Genomic DNA, 22743 nt, shown 5'->3' with positions numbered 1-22743 from the left:
AGTTTTGCCTGGATAATGCTTCCCACACACACAGGTCACAAGATAAATTATGTGCACAGTTTTACAGCCTAGCTGGTGCTGGAAGTTAAAGGGATGCCCAGTGGTAGAACTTGTAAAACATTTTCCTGTTAACACTACCGGGCAGAATTGATGTTGTTGATGGTACCTTTGATCTAATAAATGATCAGTTTTAACGGTGATTTTTACTGTGTTTCAGAGGGGATGATGAGGTAAGTTTAGCAAGCCTGCCATTCTTCCTGGATGACTGATTAGCTCCTGATTAGCTCTGTATTATGCAGTGTTGGGAACAATGTTACTATGGGATGTTTTGTACCCATAGTAATCACCTCCACTAAAAAGATGTATTACACAAACAGCATCCTTTCCTGCAATAGATACTTCATAAGGAACAAAATTGATTTTGCAAGAAGGAAATGAAATACTTAGTTTTGGAATTTGGAAACAAGTTAGTTCATTATCTCAAGTACAAGTTTCCCTGCCTTCCAAAATTTGTTTTCTCTCTTGAGAGGAAGACTTTCCTAAACCACTTACAGTGTATGACTCCGAGCAACTTGTTAGAGGGCATCCATATGCATATGGGTTTTGGTTTTTTGCAAAGACAGCTAGAGAAGCTGGAGCAAGAGAGTTTCATTTTAGAAAAGAAAAACTTCATTTGAACTACAGTTCCTCTCTCTGTTACAGTCTTGTTTTAAATTAAGAGTATTTTTGAAGTATTTTTCAAGCTTCCTGCCTTAAAAATGAGGTGTGTGATAATACTGTTAGTGTTACAGGTGTAATGGTAAGATAGGTCTGTTACTGGAAATTATTTCAGAATATCTGAAGAGAGAACTGTGGGTAGTAGTACTTTTAGTTGGTTTGTTTTCAGTGTTTGGTTTAATGTTTAATATTTTAATACTCTCCTCAGGACTTTGTGCAGTTATCCTCAGAGTCCATTTCACATCTCTGATCCCATCAGAAAATTTAAACTGAGGTGGCACCAACTCAGCATATGAATATCTGCAGCCAGCATAACAATTTTACCAGTTTGTCTTTGCTTCTTTGTACTTGAGCCTGGGTGAGGACATGCTCAGTGAGGGAAACTGCATTTCTAAAGCTGTGCTAGATAATGGAAGACGTTGGAGAAGTTGTCCTAAATGAATGTTTCTCACAATTTGTTGAACTTTGGATTTTATTTTTTTAAAATGTTTTATAGCATGGCTAAAAAGAATTTTAATGACCTTTGCATAGCCAAATTTTACCATCACATTTCTAAGATTGTAAACTTTCAAAATTATCTGTTTTCTTTCAATATATTTGAATGAAACACTGTTAGCTGAAAGAAAGTTCCACTTTAGTACAGTGTGGGTGTCTCTTCCCCAGTGTGGGGAGTCCATCCAACACTGAGAGTCTGATTAACTACTGGGGTCTGAATTTTAAGAAATTATTTGTTTAGGCTCAACCTTTAGGCATCAATTTTTATTTCAGCCATCTGTACTGTGTAACAAATTACTTTTTAAAGTGTAAACAATAGTTTAGAGAAGAGATGAACCTGTCCCAATATTATAATTCTCTGTCAGCTGCTGCTGATCTCAGAGTCCCACAGAAGAGCTAAAGGCAGGATTTTGGAAATTACCTAAAACTGGATTTCAGTGCTGGCCTTTCAGCACCATTTCTTGGCATTCCAATCACACTATATAGTTATTGTTTCTCATGAAATTTTTTTCTGAGAAAAAAAGACAGTAAGGAATTGGTAAAAAAGACTTAGCTTGTAAAAATTCAGAAAATATGTTGTATCTGAGTCTGGGCTGTTGTGTAGCTATAGACCGCTACATTTCATTGCCCTCCTGGTGTTCTGCAGGAATACAGTTCAAATAAATGATGTTGTATAAGTAAGCAGCATATTGTGTTCCCAGTAAAAGAAAAGCATTGACATACCAATTTTAGTTGAGCAGAGGATGAACAAGATCATTAAGGGGCAGGAGCAAATGCTCTTACAAGGAGAGACAGAGAAAGATGAGTTTTTCATCCTTAGGAAAGGAGAGTAGTAGGTAAGATGGAATCAGATTCATCACAAAGGTTGTAGGAATCAATGGACTGAGATTGTGAGGAAAGAAGTTTTTGTTAGAAATAACATTTTCACAGGCATTGGAACAAATTTCTAAGACAGGTTTTAGAATTTCCCTCCTTGGTTTATTGAAGATTGACATTGCGTTGAGCCAGGGGTTGTACCTCCGGGGGTCCCTTCCAAAAAGGGTTTTTTCTGTGACTTTAGCTTTTAATAAAAAATGCACAAAAAACCCCAACAAATGACAAAATACAAATGGAAATTCTGTTTAACATAATGTTTAAAGTATGATGAACTTTACAAGTACTGCTTAAATGGAAGAGTTTTATGAAAGATACCTATTTGCAGCCTGCAGTTTGTCTGTTTATTAAGTGACATGGTTTATAAAAACATTTGCTCCTCGGTTCAGCATTTCAGTTTCTCAGATAATCTGGCATTCTGATTCTCACTATAAATTATATTCATGTATGAGTCATTTTATAGTGATGTGGAAGTTTCCATATGCCTTCACTGGGGATTTCAGCAGGAAATGTGCCCTTGCCACCAATAATCCTGTTGGCATTCTGTGCTGCAGCAGGCAGAGCATTACCAGCTGCTGCAGGGGTGAACCCTTCCCCTCTGCTCATGGCGAGGCCACAGCTGGGAGTGCTGTGTGAAGTTCTGGGCTGTTCAATACAAGAGAGACATGGATATATTGGATAGGGTCCAGTGAAGGGCTGCAGAGAGGTTTTTGGGACTGGAGCATCTCTTTTGTGAGGAAAGGCTGAGAGAGCCTGGACTGGTGAATGGGAATTTTATCAATAAATGGAACTATGTGAGGGGAGGGTGTGAAGGGGACGGAGCCAGGCTGTTACTGGTGCCCAGCGACAAGACCAGAGTCACTGATGAGTCCTTCTGAACATCAGCAAACACTTTTATTTTCATTGTGACTGAGCACTGGCACAGGTTGTCTAGGGACATTGTGGGGTCTCCATACTAGGAAATATTCAAAAGCCATCTGGACGTGGTTGTGGGCAGTCAGCTTCTGCAAGCAAGGAGTTCACTCAGAAGGTCTTGATGTGGTTGAGTGGACCTTACTTTTGATTATTTTGAAGTGTGTCTTTCTTTAATTATTTTGAAATAATTATTTTATTACTCTTTAACAAGGAACAAATGGTGCTAAATTTATTAGCTGTGACCCTTGAGTCTTTCATTGTTTTGCTGTTCTGCTCTGATGGCAAGGAGGAAGAATCATGGTACCAGCAGTGATGTGTTTTTTCATATAAACACCTAACAGTTAACACTTTCTGTTCCCTTTGTGGCAGATATTAGCATTTATGTTCCTAATAAAGTCTGAACTTTAATAAATATAACCTGAAGTGATCTGGGCTCCCAGTACTTTAAGATATAAAATAGCTTGGAAACAAAATATCCTGTGTAAAAAACAAAAAAATAAAAGAAAAAACTTTTGTCCCTGGTAACTTCAAGTTACAGAAGTGTAATGACAGTTTTTCAGTTCTCTAAGAAATATTTTCAATAAAAGATTACTAGTGTTTTTTTAAACAAAGAAATTAACAAAATCTTCAAAACCAAAGGCTGAAGTGTCTCATGGTCAGGGCAGATCACAGAACTTCAAATGATTTCTGTAAGTCTTCTCCTTCCCATCAGTGGTGAATGAATATTTCTTGTGAACTCTAATTTTGTGAGGTGACAGGGAATTTATTGGGGAATTTTGTCTTAATAAAACTAATTGCAGTGTTGCAAAAGATTTCTATTCAAAATAAGGCTTTTAAAAATTGAATTGCAGCTATTTTAAGTTCTGTGGTATGGCAATGACTTATAGATACTAAATTTTGTTTAGGTGGGGATTTTTGCATATACGTGAACTAAAAAAAGGGAATGCAACAGCCTAGAATAGTATCGATTTCAATGCAGCTTGTTACATTTTTTTTTCTTTATTGTTCTTTGCTCTTTCAGTGGATTAAAAAATTCTATGTCTGACCTATACTGAAAGTCTGCTTAGGGAAACTAAATGTCTTTTTATCTCTACTTTTTCTGTTGTTTATTCAAAAGAACTGAGCAAGCACCTGTTTAAAGCAACAAGATGACTCCCAGTGCCTTGAATAGTGCAGAATCTAGGAGAGACTACTTGGCTGAGATCCGTGAATGGCTAAGCCCTTATGCTAAAATGAGTACCTGGACACTCTCTCCTGGGACTTCAGATTTTGGGGCAGCAGAGGGTCACTTTGTGTGCTTGTGCCTTCCAGTTTGTATTTTGCATTGCAGACACAGGAAACTGCAATCTTAGCATGTGCCTGCATAGTACGGGGGAGAAGCTGGCATGGCTGAACACCAGTGAAGGTAATTAAGGAAAATTGCAGTTGGGCTCAAATCTGGTGTCTGTTTTTCCCAACAATATTCCACAATCTGAAATGTGAACTAGTTGCACTGAATTAACACAGGTTGCGTTGTCTTTGCTGCTCTTGCAACCTTATCTTTTCTAAATGTGATTAGGAAAAGGAAACAGCTCCCTAACACAAATTTGCTAGGGTGGCTGTGGTAGATGTAATATTCCCCCACAGCAGACCTAGACAAAGCAAGCTCAGGCTCTGTTGCTTGCATTTAAATTACGGTCATAACAACTTGTCTTTTCTGTGCTGCAGTTAAACCCTCTGAGAAGGGTTAAGGAGAAAGTGCTAAGTAATATTCTGCAGCTTTGAATGTTTGGCTTTTCTGTAACTTTGTGTTTTAGAGTTGTGTGTCTGTTCTTGTTAATATCTTTACTTTGTCTTTGAGAATGGTAAGGATGTTGGGGATTTCTTGTTCTCCCCATGTGTTTTAAAAGTATTACTGAGCACACACAACATGCTGTCACAGTGATCGCAGGGTTCTCTATTACTGTGCTTAGCTATAGAGAGGATTATATTAAACTCTGTAACCTTGCTGGAGCACCTCTCTACATTGCTGCTATATTGATAATCTTCACATGATTCACTTGCAGTTGAAAATATTTTATTCACAGCATTAACACTTTCAATCCCAGTGAAGATTAGAATCTTTTATATCAGGAGATGAGTCCCTTGATGGGCAAATAATTTTTCTAATTTTAAATTTTTTTTTATTTATTAGTGTGGTCTTGCAACTGTTGCCTCAGACATTTCTTCACTTAGGCATATAGAGGGAATAATCATCAAGCCTAGCCATTCAAAAAATGGGTGAAACAATTTATTGATGAATGAATTAGTGGTTAACTATGAGGTTATTATGCTGTTTAATTGTTTACAAAATAGTGGATGCTTTTGGAAAAATATGTGTTCTAAAAGAAATACACAAGAACATTTTGGAGTAACTAAGAAAAACATTTTCTAGTGTTCCTCATCCACAAATTATCTATGAATCAGTGGATTGAAGGAGCAACACAAGATTTGTTGACATTTTCTGTATTAATACATTAATGAATAGCTTTCCTCTAAAATCTGATGTTAAATGCATAGGAAAATCATTGGAACTTATTGCCCCATCTTTAATATTACACATTATAAAATCAGAATTTTGGTGACACTTGTACTTCATGTCTTTAAAGTAAAGAGAATCCAGTCAGTAGAAAAGAATTCCAAGGTTGATTTCCTTTAGTTTGTCCCTGATTATATTATGGTAGTTCTTCTCCAAATCCTTGCTGTTTCTTGTAATTTAGTAGGAGTTGCTTCAGGTAGACTGCTGACCCATTTCTCCATTTTTGTAAGACTTTGATCAAGCAATCAGTGGAAAGTTCTTCTTAGTGTTTATACGGAGTATACATCTGCATCTCATGATTATGTCATCTCTCTGGCCTGCATCATTGCAAGTCTCACTGAGGATCCAAGTCTCTCTTCTGTTTTAAGTGCATGAGGTAAAGGTCACTGCAGGAAGAATGGGATAAAAGTGGTGTAATGTAGTAGGGAGAACTGTCTCTGCTTGACACTTCATTTGTGTGTTTTATTTATTTTTTCTTTCTTAGTTAAATTCTACTGAATTTGTTGTGTACCCATTTTCCTCTTTGAAGAATAACCACATTTCTTCCTGCAATTTCATGGGTTCAAAAATACTGTCTTCTTTTATTCTCTTATCTCTGCCAAGTCTGTAGGTGGTATCTTGGGAACTTTCACTGCTTTTCAGTGAAGGGCAGGAATATTCGGGCTAGTACCACTTTGGCCTTTGTGCAACTTCTGCCATCCAGTAGGAAAAAAAGTAAAGGAGTCTATATGAATGACACCTAGATTTTGAGTCTTTGTCACACCAATGTGCAGTTTCTTTCTAAAAGTCCAGAAGGTGAATTCCCAAGGAATATTTGAAGTTTCAAGGGATTACTGTGTTCAGAAATGTTTCAGTTTGACAAACTAACATCCCTTACTCTGAATGCTTGGTTTGAAAATTTTGAAGAGGATTAGGTCATGGCTGCTTTTGCCAGTTTTAGTGACTCCTTGATTGGGAAGATCCTTTAATCAATGAGAACTTTGCTGGTTATGTATCATAGCACATTATTGTTTTCATATTGCTGAGAAAAAATGGCTGTCTTAGAAGCCTGAGACTTCCAGTTCATTTTTTTTTTCTGTGGTACATACTGTTTGCTCTGTTACGTCCAAATATAAATAATTCAGTGAAGAACATAAATCTAGCAAATTCCCCTGTATTAGTTTCAGACAGAGACCCATTTCTTGAATTGTATTTCTGTAAAGAAGTAGCAGTTGTGTGTTGAAAAATTTAGAAACTTGGACTTAAAATTTGAATAGTGTATGTTTGCTATTTTTTGTGTATTATGGGATCAGTTGCAATGGTTATGTTTTGTGGGGGAGTTTTTTGTTTGCTTTGTTTTTGTAACCTTAAAGTTGGAAAACTATATATACTGGTTTTGATTTAATTTTATGTCAAAATGTAATTGATTAATTTTAATTGTGTAATCTATAGACTGATTTGCAGAAGATGCATGAAACAAAAAAAAATTAAAAGCAGTAAAAAAAACTGCTTGTGAGAATATTTAAAAAATCATAAGCACTAAATTCCTTATCTTTTGGTAGAGTGATTCATTAATTACTACATCTTGCATCATCTGTTTTCACACCCTCTCAGGTAATATAAGAAAATATTACTTCACTATAACATGTAAAGGGATCTGAAACATTTTCTACTCTCTTCCCTATGTTTTAGTGAATATTTCAAGTAATGTCTGAGAAATTAAATTTGGCCCTAGTCTTCCAATCAGCAGAAGGAAAAAAGTAGTGGTTTAAAGTGGTTTAAACTTCTTAAAATGTGTATATCTTCAAAAGGCTTTATGTCATTTCCTGAATAGGTTTAGTTATGAGTAAGAATCATTTTGTTGCAGGCATTTTCTGTTGGCATTATTTAACTTGGGAAGGTGACCCTGAGCTAAATTGCAATGTGTAATTTGAATGCCCATGGGCTGCCCTTCATTGGCTTGATTGGGAGAGATTATCTGGATTTCTAATATACTTTAATTACTCTGCTTATATAAATTGTCACATTAGAATCTTCTTAACTGTTGAGTCTGTTCTGTCAATGATTCACTAACAATAGGAATATACTAGGCTCTTCCACTGAGGTTTGAAGATTTATACCACCAATGAAGAAGTGGAATGGCTCTATTTAAACCTGCTGTATCTTCAGTAAGAAAGAGTATGTGATCTGCTTCTACATAGGCAATGATTGATGTGTGGTAAATTGAAAAGATCTGTAGCCTTTTTTATTTTGTTAAAAGACATTTTTTCAATTAAGGCAACACAATGCAAAATATGTTTTAAGATGTTTGGGGGTGATGTATTCCTAATGTGTGTGTGGCAAAAAACCAAACAAGCACAGTGTGAGTGAGAGGTTTGGGTGGAGAAAGGTAGAGTGTCTTTTAGCTGAGGTTTTACAGGGAAGCAGTGGTAATTGAAATCATAGACTGGGTCAGGTTGGAAGGGACCACAGTGGGGTCATCTGGTCCAACCTCCCTGCTCAGGCAGGATCATTGTAGAGCTTATGGCACAGGATTGTGTGCAAGCAGTTCTTCAGTATCCCCAGTGAGGGAGATTCCACAACCTCTCTGGGTAACCTGATCCAGTGCTCAGTCACCTATACAATAAGAAAGTTCTTCCTCCTGTTCAGGTGGAATTTTCTGTGCATCAGTTTCTTTCTACAGTGTTGTGGTGATGTTGGCATCTTTTGACCTTTTATTCTTGGGTATCTGTCTGCCTGACAGCTCTGTTCAGGTGAGCTTAAAGGTTGCCAGCACTTGGAAGAACCCTGCTCTCAAATGATGTAGGGGTCTTCCAAGATACAATGGTTAACGACCTACAGTAACAGGTCCAGCTCACCAGCAACACATTTGACACATGTAGTATATGTATCTTGTGCAACAAACCACTCTTGCCTCCTCTCTAGGATTTTGTTTCCTGTTGACCTACAGAAAATGTAAAGGATTGAATCCAGCGTGTGTGGTGGGCCCACAGACATCTGATTTAGTGTCATGAAAACAGAAATCTGTGTGTTGGGAACCACTTGCAGAGCCCAGCTGCTGAAGATATGTGCTTAAGTGTCTTGGGGTTTTGTTTAGTTATGTTGTTTGTTTGTCATTTAAATCACAGGCAGCAGCTGCAGTGATGATATCTGCTCTCTAGTGATTAGTATGTAATACTGGGAGAGAAGAGTGTCCATGCCTTGTTCTAGGATTTCGCATTTTTATCCAGTAATTGGTTTCACATTTTTATCTAGTAACATAGAACTCAATCAAAAGCAGAGCCCAAAATAGCACCAAAACTGGACCCAGCTTCCCTCCACCCTGATGCTGTGATTCACTGGTTGCTACATAAAGAAAAGTGTATTCTGTGTTTGAAAATACAAGTAGCTACTGCTGCACCTTATGCAAGCTGCCTGGTTTTTTTGGTTTGGATTAGTCGTGATCAAATTTCTGGGCCCCAGTAGACAGAGATTGAATCAGATGCTCAGCTCAAGGCTTTTGTGTAGATTAGTTGCAGGCATCTAGGGAACTTTCTGGTCAAAATAGGGTGATCTGACTAAGTGATCAGTTTGGGAATTATTATTCAGGAGTCTGATATCTGTTTGTGCCCTGCTTTTTAACCATTACATCCTTGTATCCCTTTGGATCTCATCCAACATCTAAGAGACATCACGTTGTGTGTGCTTCCTGTTCCTGATGAAGGTGTGCTGTAATGCTGATACTAATGGTGTTGTATTACTATACAACACCACTATAAAGAACTTGAGCAAATCCACTATAAAGAACTTGAGCACCGTGAGGGAATTTAAGCATTTGATAAAATTCCTATTTATAGAGAGTTCTGAGAAACATCCCACTTCCCTAGTTAGCCCTCCCTACTCCATCACATAAGTCAGTAATCATCATACACATTCATAACCAGGCATGTTATTTGGACTTCCTTTTTTGAGTAAACATTTAAGCAAATGGTTTCTTGAAGCAAATTAAAATGAAAGGTGAACAATAAAAGATAATTTAATAAGTACTAAACTGATAGGGGTATGTTGATCTTTGATGATATTGTGTCATGATTTTTCCACTTCTGCTTATACACTCTGCTGTACAGCAGTACAGCTCTGTGGTGGTGGTGCTATTGTTATGGCTTCCACAGTGCTGACACATTATATAAACTGTGAGATCTTTTTCCAAATGTTTCTTTTAATGGATGGGAAAATGTGGGTTTGGTCTTAAGTTTCTTGTTTTGCTTAGCTTTTTGAAATGTAGTTTTTAATTCCACAAAGGTGGGTGAAAATTCTGTGCACTTTAAGAGCTCCTACTGCAGTCATACCAGACTCAGTATACTGGGTGCTATATAAAAGGCTATAAAAAATAAACTGTATCCCAGAGAGCTTAGAAACAGATTTAAAAGAAGGCTTGGATGTTTGAATCAGACTTGGGTAGAATTTAGTCACCTTCCTTCATGCATGTCTCACTGAAACAGACTAAATATGGAAGTGTCTGACAGCGTGTAGGTCACTCTGTTTTAAGCACCCAGCTTCCATGGGTACCAAAACGTGTGCCCAGAGGCATTAAGGCTGTTTTCATAGATCTTAGCTGTTTAGCATCCAGCTTAGGCACTTTGAGACCATAAAGTAGATGTTCTAGCACTTAAAATTCTTGTAAGCATGCTGTCAGTGCCCTTACTAAACATGCTGATAACCAGGAGTTCAGTGCGGAGCTCTGCCACTTGGCACACCTGCATTCATAGCTGGGGCCAAGAGAAAGGAGCTTCACCTCTTCACACATGAGGTCAGATGGCCACAGTCATTCAGTGAAAAGAGAGCCAAAAGCCTTTATCATGAGATGCCTGAAACCCAAATCTGTGACTTGCCACCACTCTTTGAGCTGCACCACCATGCAGTTAGTGTGCCTTTTTTGTGAATCCAGATCCATTTCTTTTGCATGAATCTGCATTTGTAAGAGGTAGGATCCTGCAGTTTGTTACTTGTATTTTGGCACAGTGGTAGGATACTGCATTGAAAGCAGACTTGAACCTAGATGCAGCCATTTTGGTTTTGCCTTTTTGAGTGCCAGTACTATACTTCAGATTGAAACTAGTTTTTATTTTTTAATGTTTTAAAAAGTCCTGTATAAAAGTATTTTACTCACTCTAAAAGTGTGTTTTTCCTTACACTTTGTATGATATTTTATATCATACAAAATGGTTGTGGTTCAGAAGTGTTACATGTATTTGGTGTCAACTGCATATTTGAAGCACAAACAAAAAAATAAATGCCTGTGAACAAATTACTGAGTGGAAGTTGAACAGTGAGTTTGGTAACATGAGGGTTGATATCCACAGGCATCGATGAAACAGGTGCTATAGTTGCAATTTTCTATAACATGCAATTAAATGACATAATAGTCAACTAGTTGAATACTCATACTCAATATTCAAAGGTGTATGGAGGGCACATGAACTTTTTCAACTTCATCTTGGATAGATTTAGTTACTGAAAATGTGTGTGGCTTCTGCTGAAACCTTGCTTGCAATTCTGGTCACTGTAAATAGCAGTTCTGGTGGTATGACAGGAAGAAGTCAGTAGAAGTATTAAAGAAGTATTGGTGTTTTATGGCATTTGAAGAAAGTGAAATTGAATGAGTAGTTTTTAAGTAATTCTGCAATGCTGTTTGATAAATATTGTTTGATTGCTAAAAGCTGAGTGTACTGCTTTGTCACAGACATCTTTTATGAAAAATCCTTTCCTTAGGATTTTTTCTCCTGAGAAGCTGAGAGAGGCCTCAGGAACAAAATGTAAACATTGATTATCTGCTGCTGTGGAATGCAACAGGTGCATCTGGGATTGGTCTCATGGAGTTGTTTCTAATTAATGGCCAATCACAGTCAGCTGGCTGGGACTCTCTGTCCGAGCCACAAGCCTTTGTTATCATTCCTTCTTTTTCTATTCTTAGCTGGCCTTGTGATGAAATCCTTCCTTCTATTCTTTTAGTATAGTTTTAATACAATATATATAATAAAATAATAAATCAAGCCTTCTGAAACATGGAGTGAGATCCTCATCTCTTCCCTCATCCTAAGACCCCTGTGAACACAGTCACACTGTTTGTCAGAAATTGGATGTTTTGAAACACCTTGGAATCCCAGTGTCTGTGTCTGGTGGGAGGGGCAGGCCAGGCTTTGCTAAAGGTGAGGCAGTGCCCTCCTCCACCCCCAGGCCATGCCCAAGCCCTGGTTGAGCTGTCAATCATGGCATCATCTGGGGATCTGGGCAGAGAATAGATACTGACCTGTGGGAGCAAAGGCAGAGGAGGCCACCAAGTTGACAAGAGGACTGGAGCACCTCCTGTACAAAGGCTGAGAAGGTTGGAGCTGTTCAGCCTGGAGAAGAGAAGGTTGTGTGGTGACCTCATGGAAACCTTCCAGTGTCTGAAGGGGCCAACAGGGAAGCCAGAGAGGGACTCTGCATCAGGAACTGTTGTGGTAGGATGAGGAGTAATGGGTACAAACTAAAAGAGGGGAAATTTAACTTACCTATTAGGAAGAAATTATTGTGCGGGTGGTGAGACACTGAAAGGAGTTGCTCGGAAAAGTTGTGGATGCCCCAGAAGTATTCAAGGCAAGGTTGGATGGGGCTTTGGGCAACCTGGTCTAGTGGGAGATGTCCCTGTCCATGGAGTAGTGTGGGAAATAGATCATCTTTAATGTCCCAGCCAACTGAAACAATTCTGTGATTCCATGAACTGTGTTGGTAATCTTATACTGATATAAAAGAGGGAGAATGTTTGGAAGGGAAATTTCAAAATTTAAATATTGTGCAAGTTCCATTGATTTGCAAAGGGCACAAAGCACTTACTACCTCTCTTTGAATCTGATTGTGATGGTTCTTTGCTTCCTTTCACATTGCCTGAGTTTTTCTGGAAATAACTGATTACTGTAGTTGAAATTCTATGCATCAAAACCATTCACCATTTTAGAAATACTCATATATCTCTTCCCAATTCCCTAGTTTTATCCAAGCGTGTTGATCCTTCAGGTGGTGGGTTTTCATTATTAATTTGTTTCAACATCAAAAGGTCATTCAGGTCCTTTAAGAAGACTTTCTTGAGCTTAATCTAGGCTGTACTGGGCAGCTGAGATTTGTAGATGCTGTGGCTGGCCTGCCTTGGACTGGGAGTTGAGGAGCTGGGAATACTGTCTGTGAAGAAACCAATGTCTGTATTCACAGCCTGTGAAACCCTGAGGGTGGTAGCCCCTGGCAGTGCTGGTAGGAGAGAGGTCTTCTCTCATGTTGGGGAGTTCTGAACCCTTCTAGATCAAATTAAATGACATTTCATTAAGTCTGGATGTTATTATGCATCCATTGCAGATTACAGACTAGTAGTGACTTGAAAGTTTCCATTATACAGGCAGGCTGATGAGTTTTGTGGTTTACTCTTCTGGCTTGACAAACTTCGGCTCTGTTTTAGTAATGCAGGCTTGCAAGGGCATATTTTATGATTACAGTGTCTACATCCAGATAAATGGCTGCAATTCTTTGCTCTAGGTGTAGGATATAGAAAATAATCCTGTATGCTACTATTATACCTACACATCCAGCACAATCCTCATTCAGGTAGCACAAGCATTCCCTTCTTTAATAAACCCAGGGTTTATTTGATCTGATTGCAAAATGAAAAATAAAAAACAAAAAAAAAACAAAAAAAAAAAAAAAAACCAAAAAAAACAAAACGCTTTTTTTTCCCTTTTTTTAAGAAATAGAAAATTCATTATTTAAAAGAAGTAAAAACCACACCAAATTATTACCAATGTAATAAGGCAACTGGTGGTTCCTGAGTTCTTAGCAGAATAGAAAATCAAATGTATAAAGTTTTAGAAATTGAGTAATGTTTGATGGTATGCTTGTCTAGTGTTAGAAAAAAGTAGAAATCTGTATAAAAATTAAAATTGCATTTATTCATATTTTAGTCGGGTTAAAAATGTGCTAGTTTGTAGAAATAGCTGGCTACTTCAGCTGCAGCATATATTGATGCTCCATCTATTCCAAGCATTTACCTTATTGCCAGCATTTGTGTAGGTTACTATGAATAAACATAAATAGTGATTTGTACGTGTTGCCCTTCCACTGACACAGAGATATATTACCTTACTTTGGAAGTCTGTACACCCTTCTACTTTGCATAGATGGCTAAAGGAGATGCAAGGCACCCGTCTTTGGTGAGGCAATTTAGAGGAGAGAAAAAGGTCTTTGTGCAGTTTTACAGTGTAGTCTGGGTGTAAGTAGGGCAGAATTTGGTCCCAGAAGTTTTATTCTCTGCATTATGAGGCATCATGTTTCCTTTCCTAACAAAATAGAACAGAAAAGCCCTTTGTTTTTACTGTTAAACTTTTTATTTTTGCAATAGACAAAAATAATTTTTTTAAACTATTGTATTATCCCTTGCTTTTACCATCTCATCATTTGACCTCTACACCTGACGGTTTCTACACCCTTTTCTTTGCCCTGTTTTCATGAGGGGATGCTCCCAAAGAAGTGCTGCTTGACTCTTTATGCTAATCTTGCTTCTATTTCAGTTCATGTTGACTTGGAGAATATGCCTTGTAAATAGGAATACCAACTGGCATACTGAATATAATCCTCAGTTTCTAAGCATTGATTGTTTTCACAGCATCCTTAAAGGGTAAGCTGTCTCACTATCCAAATATCATGGCTGGGAAACTGAGGCTAACAAAGGCTGTATGATTTATGTGAAGCCACAGAGGGAATAAATGTTGGGTTTAGAATTCCTGGCTTCTGCTCCTGTGTTTGGACTCATGCCATCTCTCAAAGAAATCCTTGATTCCTCCTAATGCTACATACCTTTCCTTGTCTGTTAAATGTAGCCATTCGAAAAGTATCTGGTACTCAATTCTCTCTGTCTGTCCTATTGAAACTAATGAATGCCTGCAGGCAGGCATAAGGTATCGTTACCTTTGACAGCCACTATGTTTTATGTTTTACATTATGTGTTGGGCAGAATTTTTGGATACTAATTTGATATAATGAGATGCGCTTCTAATATCAACTGTAGTACGGGAAGGCCTTGCAGCCAACCTACTCTTTATTTAAAATTATTCCATTTCAGATGTCCTAATGAGTGCTGTGAGTTGTGTAATTCTTTCATAATTTTCCTCCGTTCCCAGAAGGGAACTAGAAGCTGGAGTTTTTTCTATTTTTGTTTTGGTCTATTTCAAATTAGGGTAAGCATAAAATAAAGATCCAGGGGAAGATTTTTGTGAAACAGTTGCTATTGTGAGAATGGCAGTTAAGAAAAAAACATTGTAGTCTAGAAATGTTAGTGTTAAGGCAATTCTCGATGCCTCTGCAGTTTGCCATTATCTTATAAATATCTTGACTCTGACTTTACAGTGCTGTTTATAGAATTTAATAAAGCAAATGTAATAATGCTGCTTGTGCTTTAATGTACAATCTCAATTGGGTTGACCAGAAGATAAATAGGAACAGGAATGATAGTGCGTTCCTACAGATTGTTTTTAATAAGCATGTTATTTAGTTGATCAGCCTGCTACTATAATGCCTCCTTTCCTGCTCTACCAGACAAATTTATTAATGTCCCCCTCCCCATTTCTCAGAGAACATTGATTCCCCGAAGACATATCTCTATTAAACCTCTAGAAAGTCACAACTTCCAAATTAGATTAAGTAGCAGGAATGGTACTAGTAGAATCAAAGAAAATTGAGTGTGTTATTGAATTCATGCCACATTGTCTGAGGAAGAGATGGGAGTTATGTGTAGTGGTAACTTTTGTCTTTACTGTACTAACAAAGCTGTGGGCATTGCTGTCAAACCTAATTGTCTGCAGTGCATCAGGATAAAATGAATCTTTTATCTAACCTCGTACCTAGTGAGATTGTACAAGTGAGAAGTAGATTTCAGAAGGAAGCTTTACAATTGATCAAAATCATTTGCCATTATTGGCTGTACACAACTCAATCCTAAGAATCCTAGTGACAGAAATTTTAAAGAAGCACCTGCCTTTCGATTGGAAGCAGACTTGCTTGTCATGCTAACGGTTGCAAAATGCAGATATTAATTTTAAAGCTGCCAATTTCTCATTTTGATCTGACATATTAAAAAGCATATAATTAATGGTTGACATTAGTAATTAACATTAACTTTATGGTGCTTAATATGCCATCATTCATCCATCAAATAACTGGTATGCATAATGTCTTTGCGTAAAGGCTTTAATTGCTCAAAATGATCCTTCCGTTCTCAGACTCTACAGTTTAAAGTAGCTGTAAATACTGTTTAAAAAGATGTGAATTTTTCATTTATTGTACGGAAACATTGTTTTTGTTTCTCCCTAGGAGCGTGCACGAACGTGTAAGCCAGGGACCTCAGCTGGGAAACACAGCCCCAGATGCACAGCTTCCATTAGTGGCTAAAGAGCACCACCTTGCTGTCGCCAGTGCTCTCTGGAGAAATTTCTTTCCCTACTTGAAGAGCCAGAGAATGTCACAGACGCCACCTTCCCCACAGCTTGCTGATACTGCTGCAGGTTAGCACTGACCCTGCCTGCGACCTGCTGGGTTTGGTGCTATTCTCTGGGTCACAAACTTTCAAGGAGTTTGTACTTTGGGATATTTCTCCTTCCATGTAGTAACTTAAGTGTGTATAAATGAAAAAAGAAGAATCTGTGCTAAATGTTTTGACAGAAGGAAGTATTGTAGTGTTGAGTTCCTTAATAGGGTACAAACACATTGAGAATGCCAAAGGGGTTTGAAGCTACACAAGCCTGACTTCTTTTTCACTACTAGTCACAAATTATAATCAACATGCAAGTGTTATACAGTATAAATAAGGATACTGTTTTTCACTATATTCAGAATTTACTTGTTTTTGTAGACGTTTATTTGTATTGAACTGTTCATAATGGTTGAGATTCAAACTAAATTTTCTAAAATATTTTTCATTTGAAAGCAATTTTTAAAAGGTTGCTTACTTGACTGTTGCTTCTTGACAAATCTTTATGTTTGTGGTCATAAAACTATTAATGATTCATTCTAATTATTTGTCATGCTTTGCACTGAAGGCTTTTAATCTTGAAGTACAACATTCCATATGTGTGTGAACTCCACATGCAACGAGTCAGCTTGGCAGTGAATAGAAAGATATCCCAGTTTGATCTTTCACATCAGTAGCTAACATGGCATTCTGCAGTTACAATGAAATCTTGTATCCAGTTAACTAAAATTCAGAAGAGTGAAACATAAAATATTTTTTCCCATCATGATATGAATTAGATAAAGTTACAAGCTCAGGAGTACTGAGATGGTAATAGAAAACCTAAAAGACCCTTCATTTGAAGCAGCTCTGTGGTAGTTAGGAGGCGGCATTAATGAAAGAGGCAGTGTGCAACAGTAGTGGTCTCACACTGCTGAAACATGTGTGAGAAACAGCAATACAAATCAAAGGAGAAGGTTGTTAATGTCAAAACTTTCATTCATTTCCTACAGTGACATAGATTTTTTCTATTTTATATTAGCACAGTGAAATAGCAAGAGCAGCAAGCTATTATAAACTCCTCTGAGAAGGAGAGGAGTGCAGTTGTGACCTGCTTTATAGAGATGTGTAAGGTAGCACTACAGAGACAGGCAAACCTTTCCCATGCTGTTTGAGCTTCTTGCCTTAAGGTTGCAGCCCAGAGGAGATGGAGAGCAGCTGTCACAGCTCTCCTGCTCCCCCTGCCAGGCAAACAGCCCGGGCCTCACAGCTCTGCTCTGCCTCCCGTCTCTCCCCAGCCTCTCCTAAGGCTGATGCTGCAGAAACGAGGTGATAATCTGGAAGAAGGCTGGCACAAATTGTTTCCTCACCTAAGGCAGAATGGGGACTCTGTATGACCTTATCGTTTATTCTGAGGCACATAAGGAAATGGGAAGTCCTTCATGGCTAAAGGTAGTCTGTCCCTGTACTGTTAATTAAAACAACTTTATTGTTGTTTCTGAACAACAATAAAACTAGCCTTTTCTGTCTAATTTAAAGTCAGTTTGTCAATGCATGCAAGTTTATATTTATTTGAATTGGAGATTTTGGGAACTAATAAGCCCCTTTTTCATTGCCCTCCAAAGTGAGTTTTCCTGACTCATTTGATGTTTCTCATTTCCTGTAACCTAATAACTGCTGAGCATTTAAGATTACATCAAATTTCTGAGTTTTTATGCACTTGTCATTTGCAGTATTAATAAGGCATTATATTTTTATTCTGGTACTGTTGGATACAGAATCTACAGTGGAATTAACAGAAACAGCAAAAGGTTATGCTTCATTACCAAAATTCTGCACAAAGTACTGCCCCAGTTTCTAGATCTGCAGCAGTTTTATGGAGATCCTTGGCAAGAGTAAATTTTTTCTGTAGTGCTTTATTTATATGGTAACTTTTGATACATGAAAGTCTTCTAAAAATAGAGAGGTACCAGCTTTTACTGAGTGAATTCTTTGCAGATCCAGTTTTTCACTGTGAGAAGTGTGTAAAAACAACAAAACAAATAAATAAAACTCAACCCTGTAAAGCACAGTAATACTTAAGTATACAGGGCAAGATATAGTGGATGGAGGTAAGAAAAGGAAGTCAAGAAGATGAAAAAGGAGGTTTTAAGACATTGCAGAGGTGGTAAAACTATGCCTTCAGGATTTATAAACTGTGGTTTTGTGAATCTGTTTAAAATTGCATGTGTTAGGATCTATTTTTCCTCCTTTGCCACCCATGTGTCTTGATGATTTACAAACTGCTTGGGATAGAGACTACATTTTTAACGTGGATACAAACAATCACTGTAAGAACAGTTGCCCTGTTCTGAGATTTCTGGTACTTCCAGACTGCACATTAGTAATTGTAATTAATTTTCAGTGCTCTTTGTGGAACAGAGATTTTACTGAGAAATTATTAAAATGGTGCCATGTTTTTCTCTCTTTAAAAACAGGTTTTACTCTCTTGGCTTTGGATATACCCAGCAAAGCCCTGTCAGATCTGCAGCCACAGCCTGTTCTGTCGATGATGCGGCTCTTTGGGTGGGATGACATGGTGTGGCCTCAGCTGGTGTCAAGATATCTAAGTCATCTAATTGAAAACAGGTGAAAAGTTGTGACTATTTGTTCTTCCATCACCTTTTCATCCTTCATTAGGTTTGAGGAAAATTTTGCTTCAGAATGTAATGTTTGATTAAAACAGTGCAGATTCTTTGCATCCTCTCAAAAGAGGATCAGCTAGTGCAGATTGCCCAAGACAATCCAGTAACATTTTTATATACCTGAGAAATTTTATTTTCACTAAGTAAGCCTCTGTGAATCTAAGATGGATGGGTGGTGGTTGTTTTTGTTGTGTGCTTTTTTTTTGCCTGCCATGCCCGCTTCTGAATCAGGTTTTGGAAGCAGGGGAGGTGAGAAATGAGAGAGAAAGAGGGAATATTTCTGTGTTGGGCTGTATTTGAAAGTGAAAAATGTTGCACATTTTTAGGGTACGTAGTGTACTAAGGACAGTAACTGTAAATCAGGATATGGTAAAGATTATTTAAGTGTGATTGACAAAGATGAGGCTATGGCCTTCTTGCAGGGAGGTGTTAGAAAAGGTTGAATTTAGTTCCTTGTGTTTCAGTTTGGAACTTGGGAAAGGAGTGTTCAATCTTCTGCTAAATTTCTCCTTTATGTTTTTTAAAGAGTGAGTTTCATTCAAGGCTGCACATACCTAACATGTGCTGAATGAAATATGAGTTAGGCACATTAAATTCCTTTTATAATTTGAATTTTATAATTTTGAGTTTTGTTGCTCTTTGTGTGAGATGAAAAGAAAAAAATTTTGACTCCTGAACTTGAATTTTGGTATTATTTAGGTCTTAAGGTTAATTACCAATTCTCTTCACTCAAGTAGGTGTTTGAAAGCAGTTATTTAAGTATTTGTCACCAACATTCATTAAGCACCTGACATATTGTTATCAATGCATACATAGATACATTGTTATCCTTGCTCAGCTTCCTTGTGAAATGACAGCGAGTACCTAAGGTAAGATATTTTTAGTAGAATGTGGAGGTATCACTGTTGTCTTGAAAGGACTTTTGTAGCGTGATTCATGTGCTTACTTACCTTAGGCAGTTCTATAGCAAAAGTTATCAAAGTATCTAAGTGCTGTGGTCTTAAGGCTTCATGGTTACTGTGCTCTGATAATTTTCCCATCAAATATTCTCAGTTAAAAAGTAAAAAGATTATTTTGTTTCCAATACTGTTACACCGTGCAAGCTCTGGCAACATGCACATGGGCTTTGGAATTTCTTCTGCAGTAGAGCCTAAACCTTTCTCTCCTTGAAAGTATATATAACATGTTTATGTGGAAATGGATATACCTGTGTGTGTATACATACCTAAATGAATATGTCTGTAAGTGTACTGCCAAGTACAGCAGTTTCCTTTCTCATCTCCAAGGTGCCCTTTTATGTTTCCCTTTTGCATCTGTTTTGAGCATGGCATATCTTTATTTGCTAAAGGAGGCTTTCTCTTCTCCATCTTTAATGTAGTTAGAACTAAGCAGACTTAGTTAGAACTAAGCAGACTTCAGAGTAGCATGGGACACCTGGGCTGGCTTTATATGAAAGGCTGGAGCAGCGTGAGCAGTGTCAATATGAAGTTCCCAGCTGATTCAGATAAACTATTTCCACCACTGTACATTGTCAGTTTAGATAACACAGTCAAATCATCCATTGTTACAGTAAGGCATTTCCCATTGTGTGGATTTTCATCCCTCTGTTTTTTTGTAGCCAAAACATATATACAAGAGTATATGTCATCTACAGCCAAGTGACACACTCTGTCACCTTTCTGCCTACTTTTATTAGATCTCTGTACCTTTTTTCTTTCTCTTCCACCTCCACAGTTCACTGTGTGAGGCTTTTTCTAGCATGGGCTATACATCCTATGAAGCTTTGACAGTGCGTTCGTGGTTTCGCTGCGTTTTGCAAATGTTCCTCGATCAACCAAGTGGCGCCTGGGCCAAGACAGATGCTGAGAGAACAGTTGGTAAGTGCTCACATTTCCCTCATGTTTGCAGTAACGGGGCTATATTGCAAAGCTGGCAAACATTTTCAGCTAATTACAAAATGTATTTTTGTTTGTATTCCTTTACTTTTACCTAATTACAAAATGTGTTTCTTTACACTGCTTGTGCTATTTATTGATAGTTTGCCTGCTCTGCATATGACAAATTTATCACAAACAAAGATAAAAGAGCTTGTTTCCTTGGAAGCAAAGAATAAAAACTTGCTCCCAAGGAGACAAGTTATTTTTCCCCCATGGAGAAACTGCTCCAAAAAAAAATGAAAATCTGAAGTAAATAGTCAGAAATCATGCTGTGAATGGCCTAAAAGGAAAAAAAAAAGGGAGGGATGGGGGAATCTAGCTGCAATTAATTCTCCCATTTTTTTACACTGGATACTTTGCTTTCTTAGAGCAATACTTTATCCCTTCTTCTAAAACCAATGCAGTTCTAATTATCTGTAGAACTTGTCTTCCAGTCACTATTTCTCATACACATTTTGTGGATTTCAAAAAAAAACAAACATCACCTTAAGCCATACTTAAAACTCTGTATTTTCTTATAAATTATATCAGAAAAATAACTGGTTTGGAATTGTTTTATTTATCTGGAGAGATGCAGTTGGCTGCCAAATACTTGTGTTTTAGATATTTTAAAATAATGCTTCACTTCATTATTTTGGGACTAAATTAAATAGTGTATACTGTATTTATTGATTGCTCTCTTGTAATAATCAGGAAAAGCCTACATGGAGCAGCTGACGGAAATGACAAGACTGATTTTTAAACTCTCAGAAGTAGAAAGCATTCTTTTAAAGGCTAATGTTGGACAGTCAGTTTTCAAGCAAGACCCAAAAAATGCTCTTGTCCAGTTCATTAAGGTACTGTACATCTACCCCATGTTATTTTCATAAGACAATTTCAGTGCAAAGAGACTAAGTATCAGATTTAGTGTGCTATAAAAGAAATTACTCACAAAAGTCTCATGAGAGACTGATTTATATTTATTTCAATGTTTGTGTTTTCTCAGGCTGTTGGTAGAACTTACAGTGGTCTTCAGACTCTCCCTGAGAAATCTGCCATGGTAGCAAAGACTCTGGAGTATTTGGGTGATGTGTTAAAGTACGTAAAACCCTATCTGAAGGCAAAAGGACCTCCAGAAGGTCTGCAGCTTACATACTGGATCATAGGTAATTATTTTACACCTCTTTTCTTCTAGGAAATAGTTTTAAAGAATCAGTAAAATAAACTTATGATACTTTTTTCCCCTCTATGCTATCCGCTTTTTTTTTTTTCTCTATACTATTTAATGTTCGAAAAAACAAAGTTACCAGTGCTACAGTTAGATTTTCTCTAGATCCTGATGTCTAACCTCCTTGTGGTTTTTGTTTATGGGGTTTTTTTTAATTACCCCTGCAAATCAGTATTTTCAAAAGTAAAATGCTTTTGTATCTTTCATTACTGAAAACCACCTGTTTTACCTAAACAAACCCAGAAACAGTGACAAGAGCTGGTTTCTGGCTCTTTAGCTGTAGTGAGGATTGTTGTAAGTCGTAGCAGTTCCTGAAGTTACAGCAATTTATACCCACAGTGGATCTGCTCTTCCCAGAGAGGGTCATGAAATCTTTTTGTGTGAGGTCTCTTATTGTTTCCTTCCTCTGCCCACTCATTTTAAACAGAAGTGATGAACTCTGAGTTCTTCCTATGGAACATAAAAGTAGGTGTACACCCTTCTGAAAGAATTCCAAGTTTTGAGCCATGTGGATTGAGACAACGTGCAGCTTTGGTGTTAGGTATCCACACTATGGGGCATAGCCTGACTCACCAAAGAAAACACTGTAGTAGTCACTGATTTGAATGGGTTTTTTCAATCATTGTATAGTTATGGTAGAAGGGGAAGTGCAGCCAAGGAGTTGTAGAATTCAGCAAATTGCAGGCAGATTTTGTTAGGGCCAATGTGGAGGAGTAATGTGTTTAAAACTGTGTTTTTAGGGAGTTTAGGAAAAGGTTCACCCAGAGGGGGATTGAGCACTGGAAAAGTGCACTGGGGGATCGACCCCAGGGAAGTGGTCACAGCTTGGACAATGCTCTCGGGCACATGGTGGGACCTTTGGTGGGTGTCCT

General features: G+C 37.6%; 1 protein-coding gene across 1 annotated transcript in view; it reads left to right on the top strand.

The window, feature by feature from the left end:
* MMS22L (MMS22 like, DNA repair protein) overlaps nt 1-22743 on the top strand; it is an 87541-nt gene that overhangs the window by 47491 nt on the left and 17307 nt on the right. The window contains exons 15-19 of the mRNA XM_059468492.1: nt 15908-16098; nt 18521-18671; nt 20462-20604; nt 21358-21500; nt 21650-21809. Of these exons, the coding sequence (XP_059324475.1) occupies nt 15908-16098; nt 18521-18671; nt 20462-20604; nt 21358-21500; nt 21650-21809 (788 nt within the window). The remainder of the gene's footprint in view (nt 1-15907; nt 16099-18520; nt 18672-20461; nt 20605-21357; nt 21501-21649; nt 21810-22743) is intronic.

The sequence above is a fragment of the Ammospiza nelsoni genome, chromosome 3 (genome assembly GCF_027579445.1).
Source record: "Ammospiza nelsoni isolate bAmmNel1 chromosome 3, bAmmNel1.pri, whole genome shotgun sequence".
Lineage (NCBI taxonomy): Eukaryota > Metazoa > Chordata > Aves > Passeriformes > Passerellidae > Ammospiza > Ammospiza nelsoni.
This window is presented reverse-complemented; position numbering and strand designations above follow the sequence as displayed.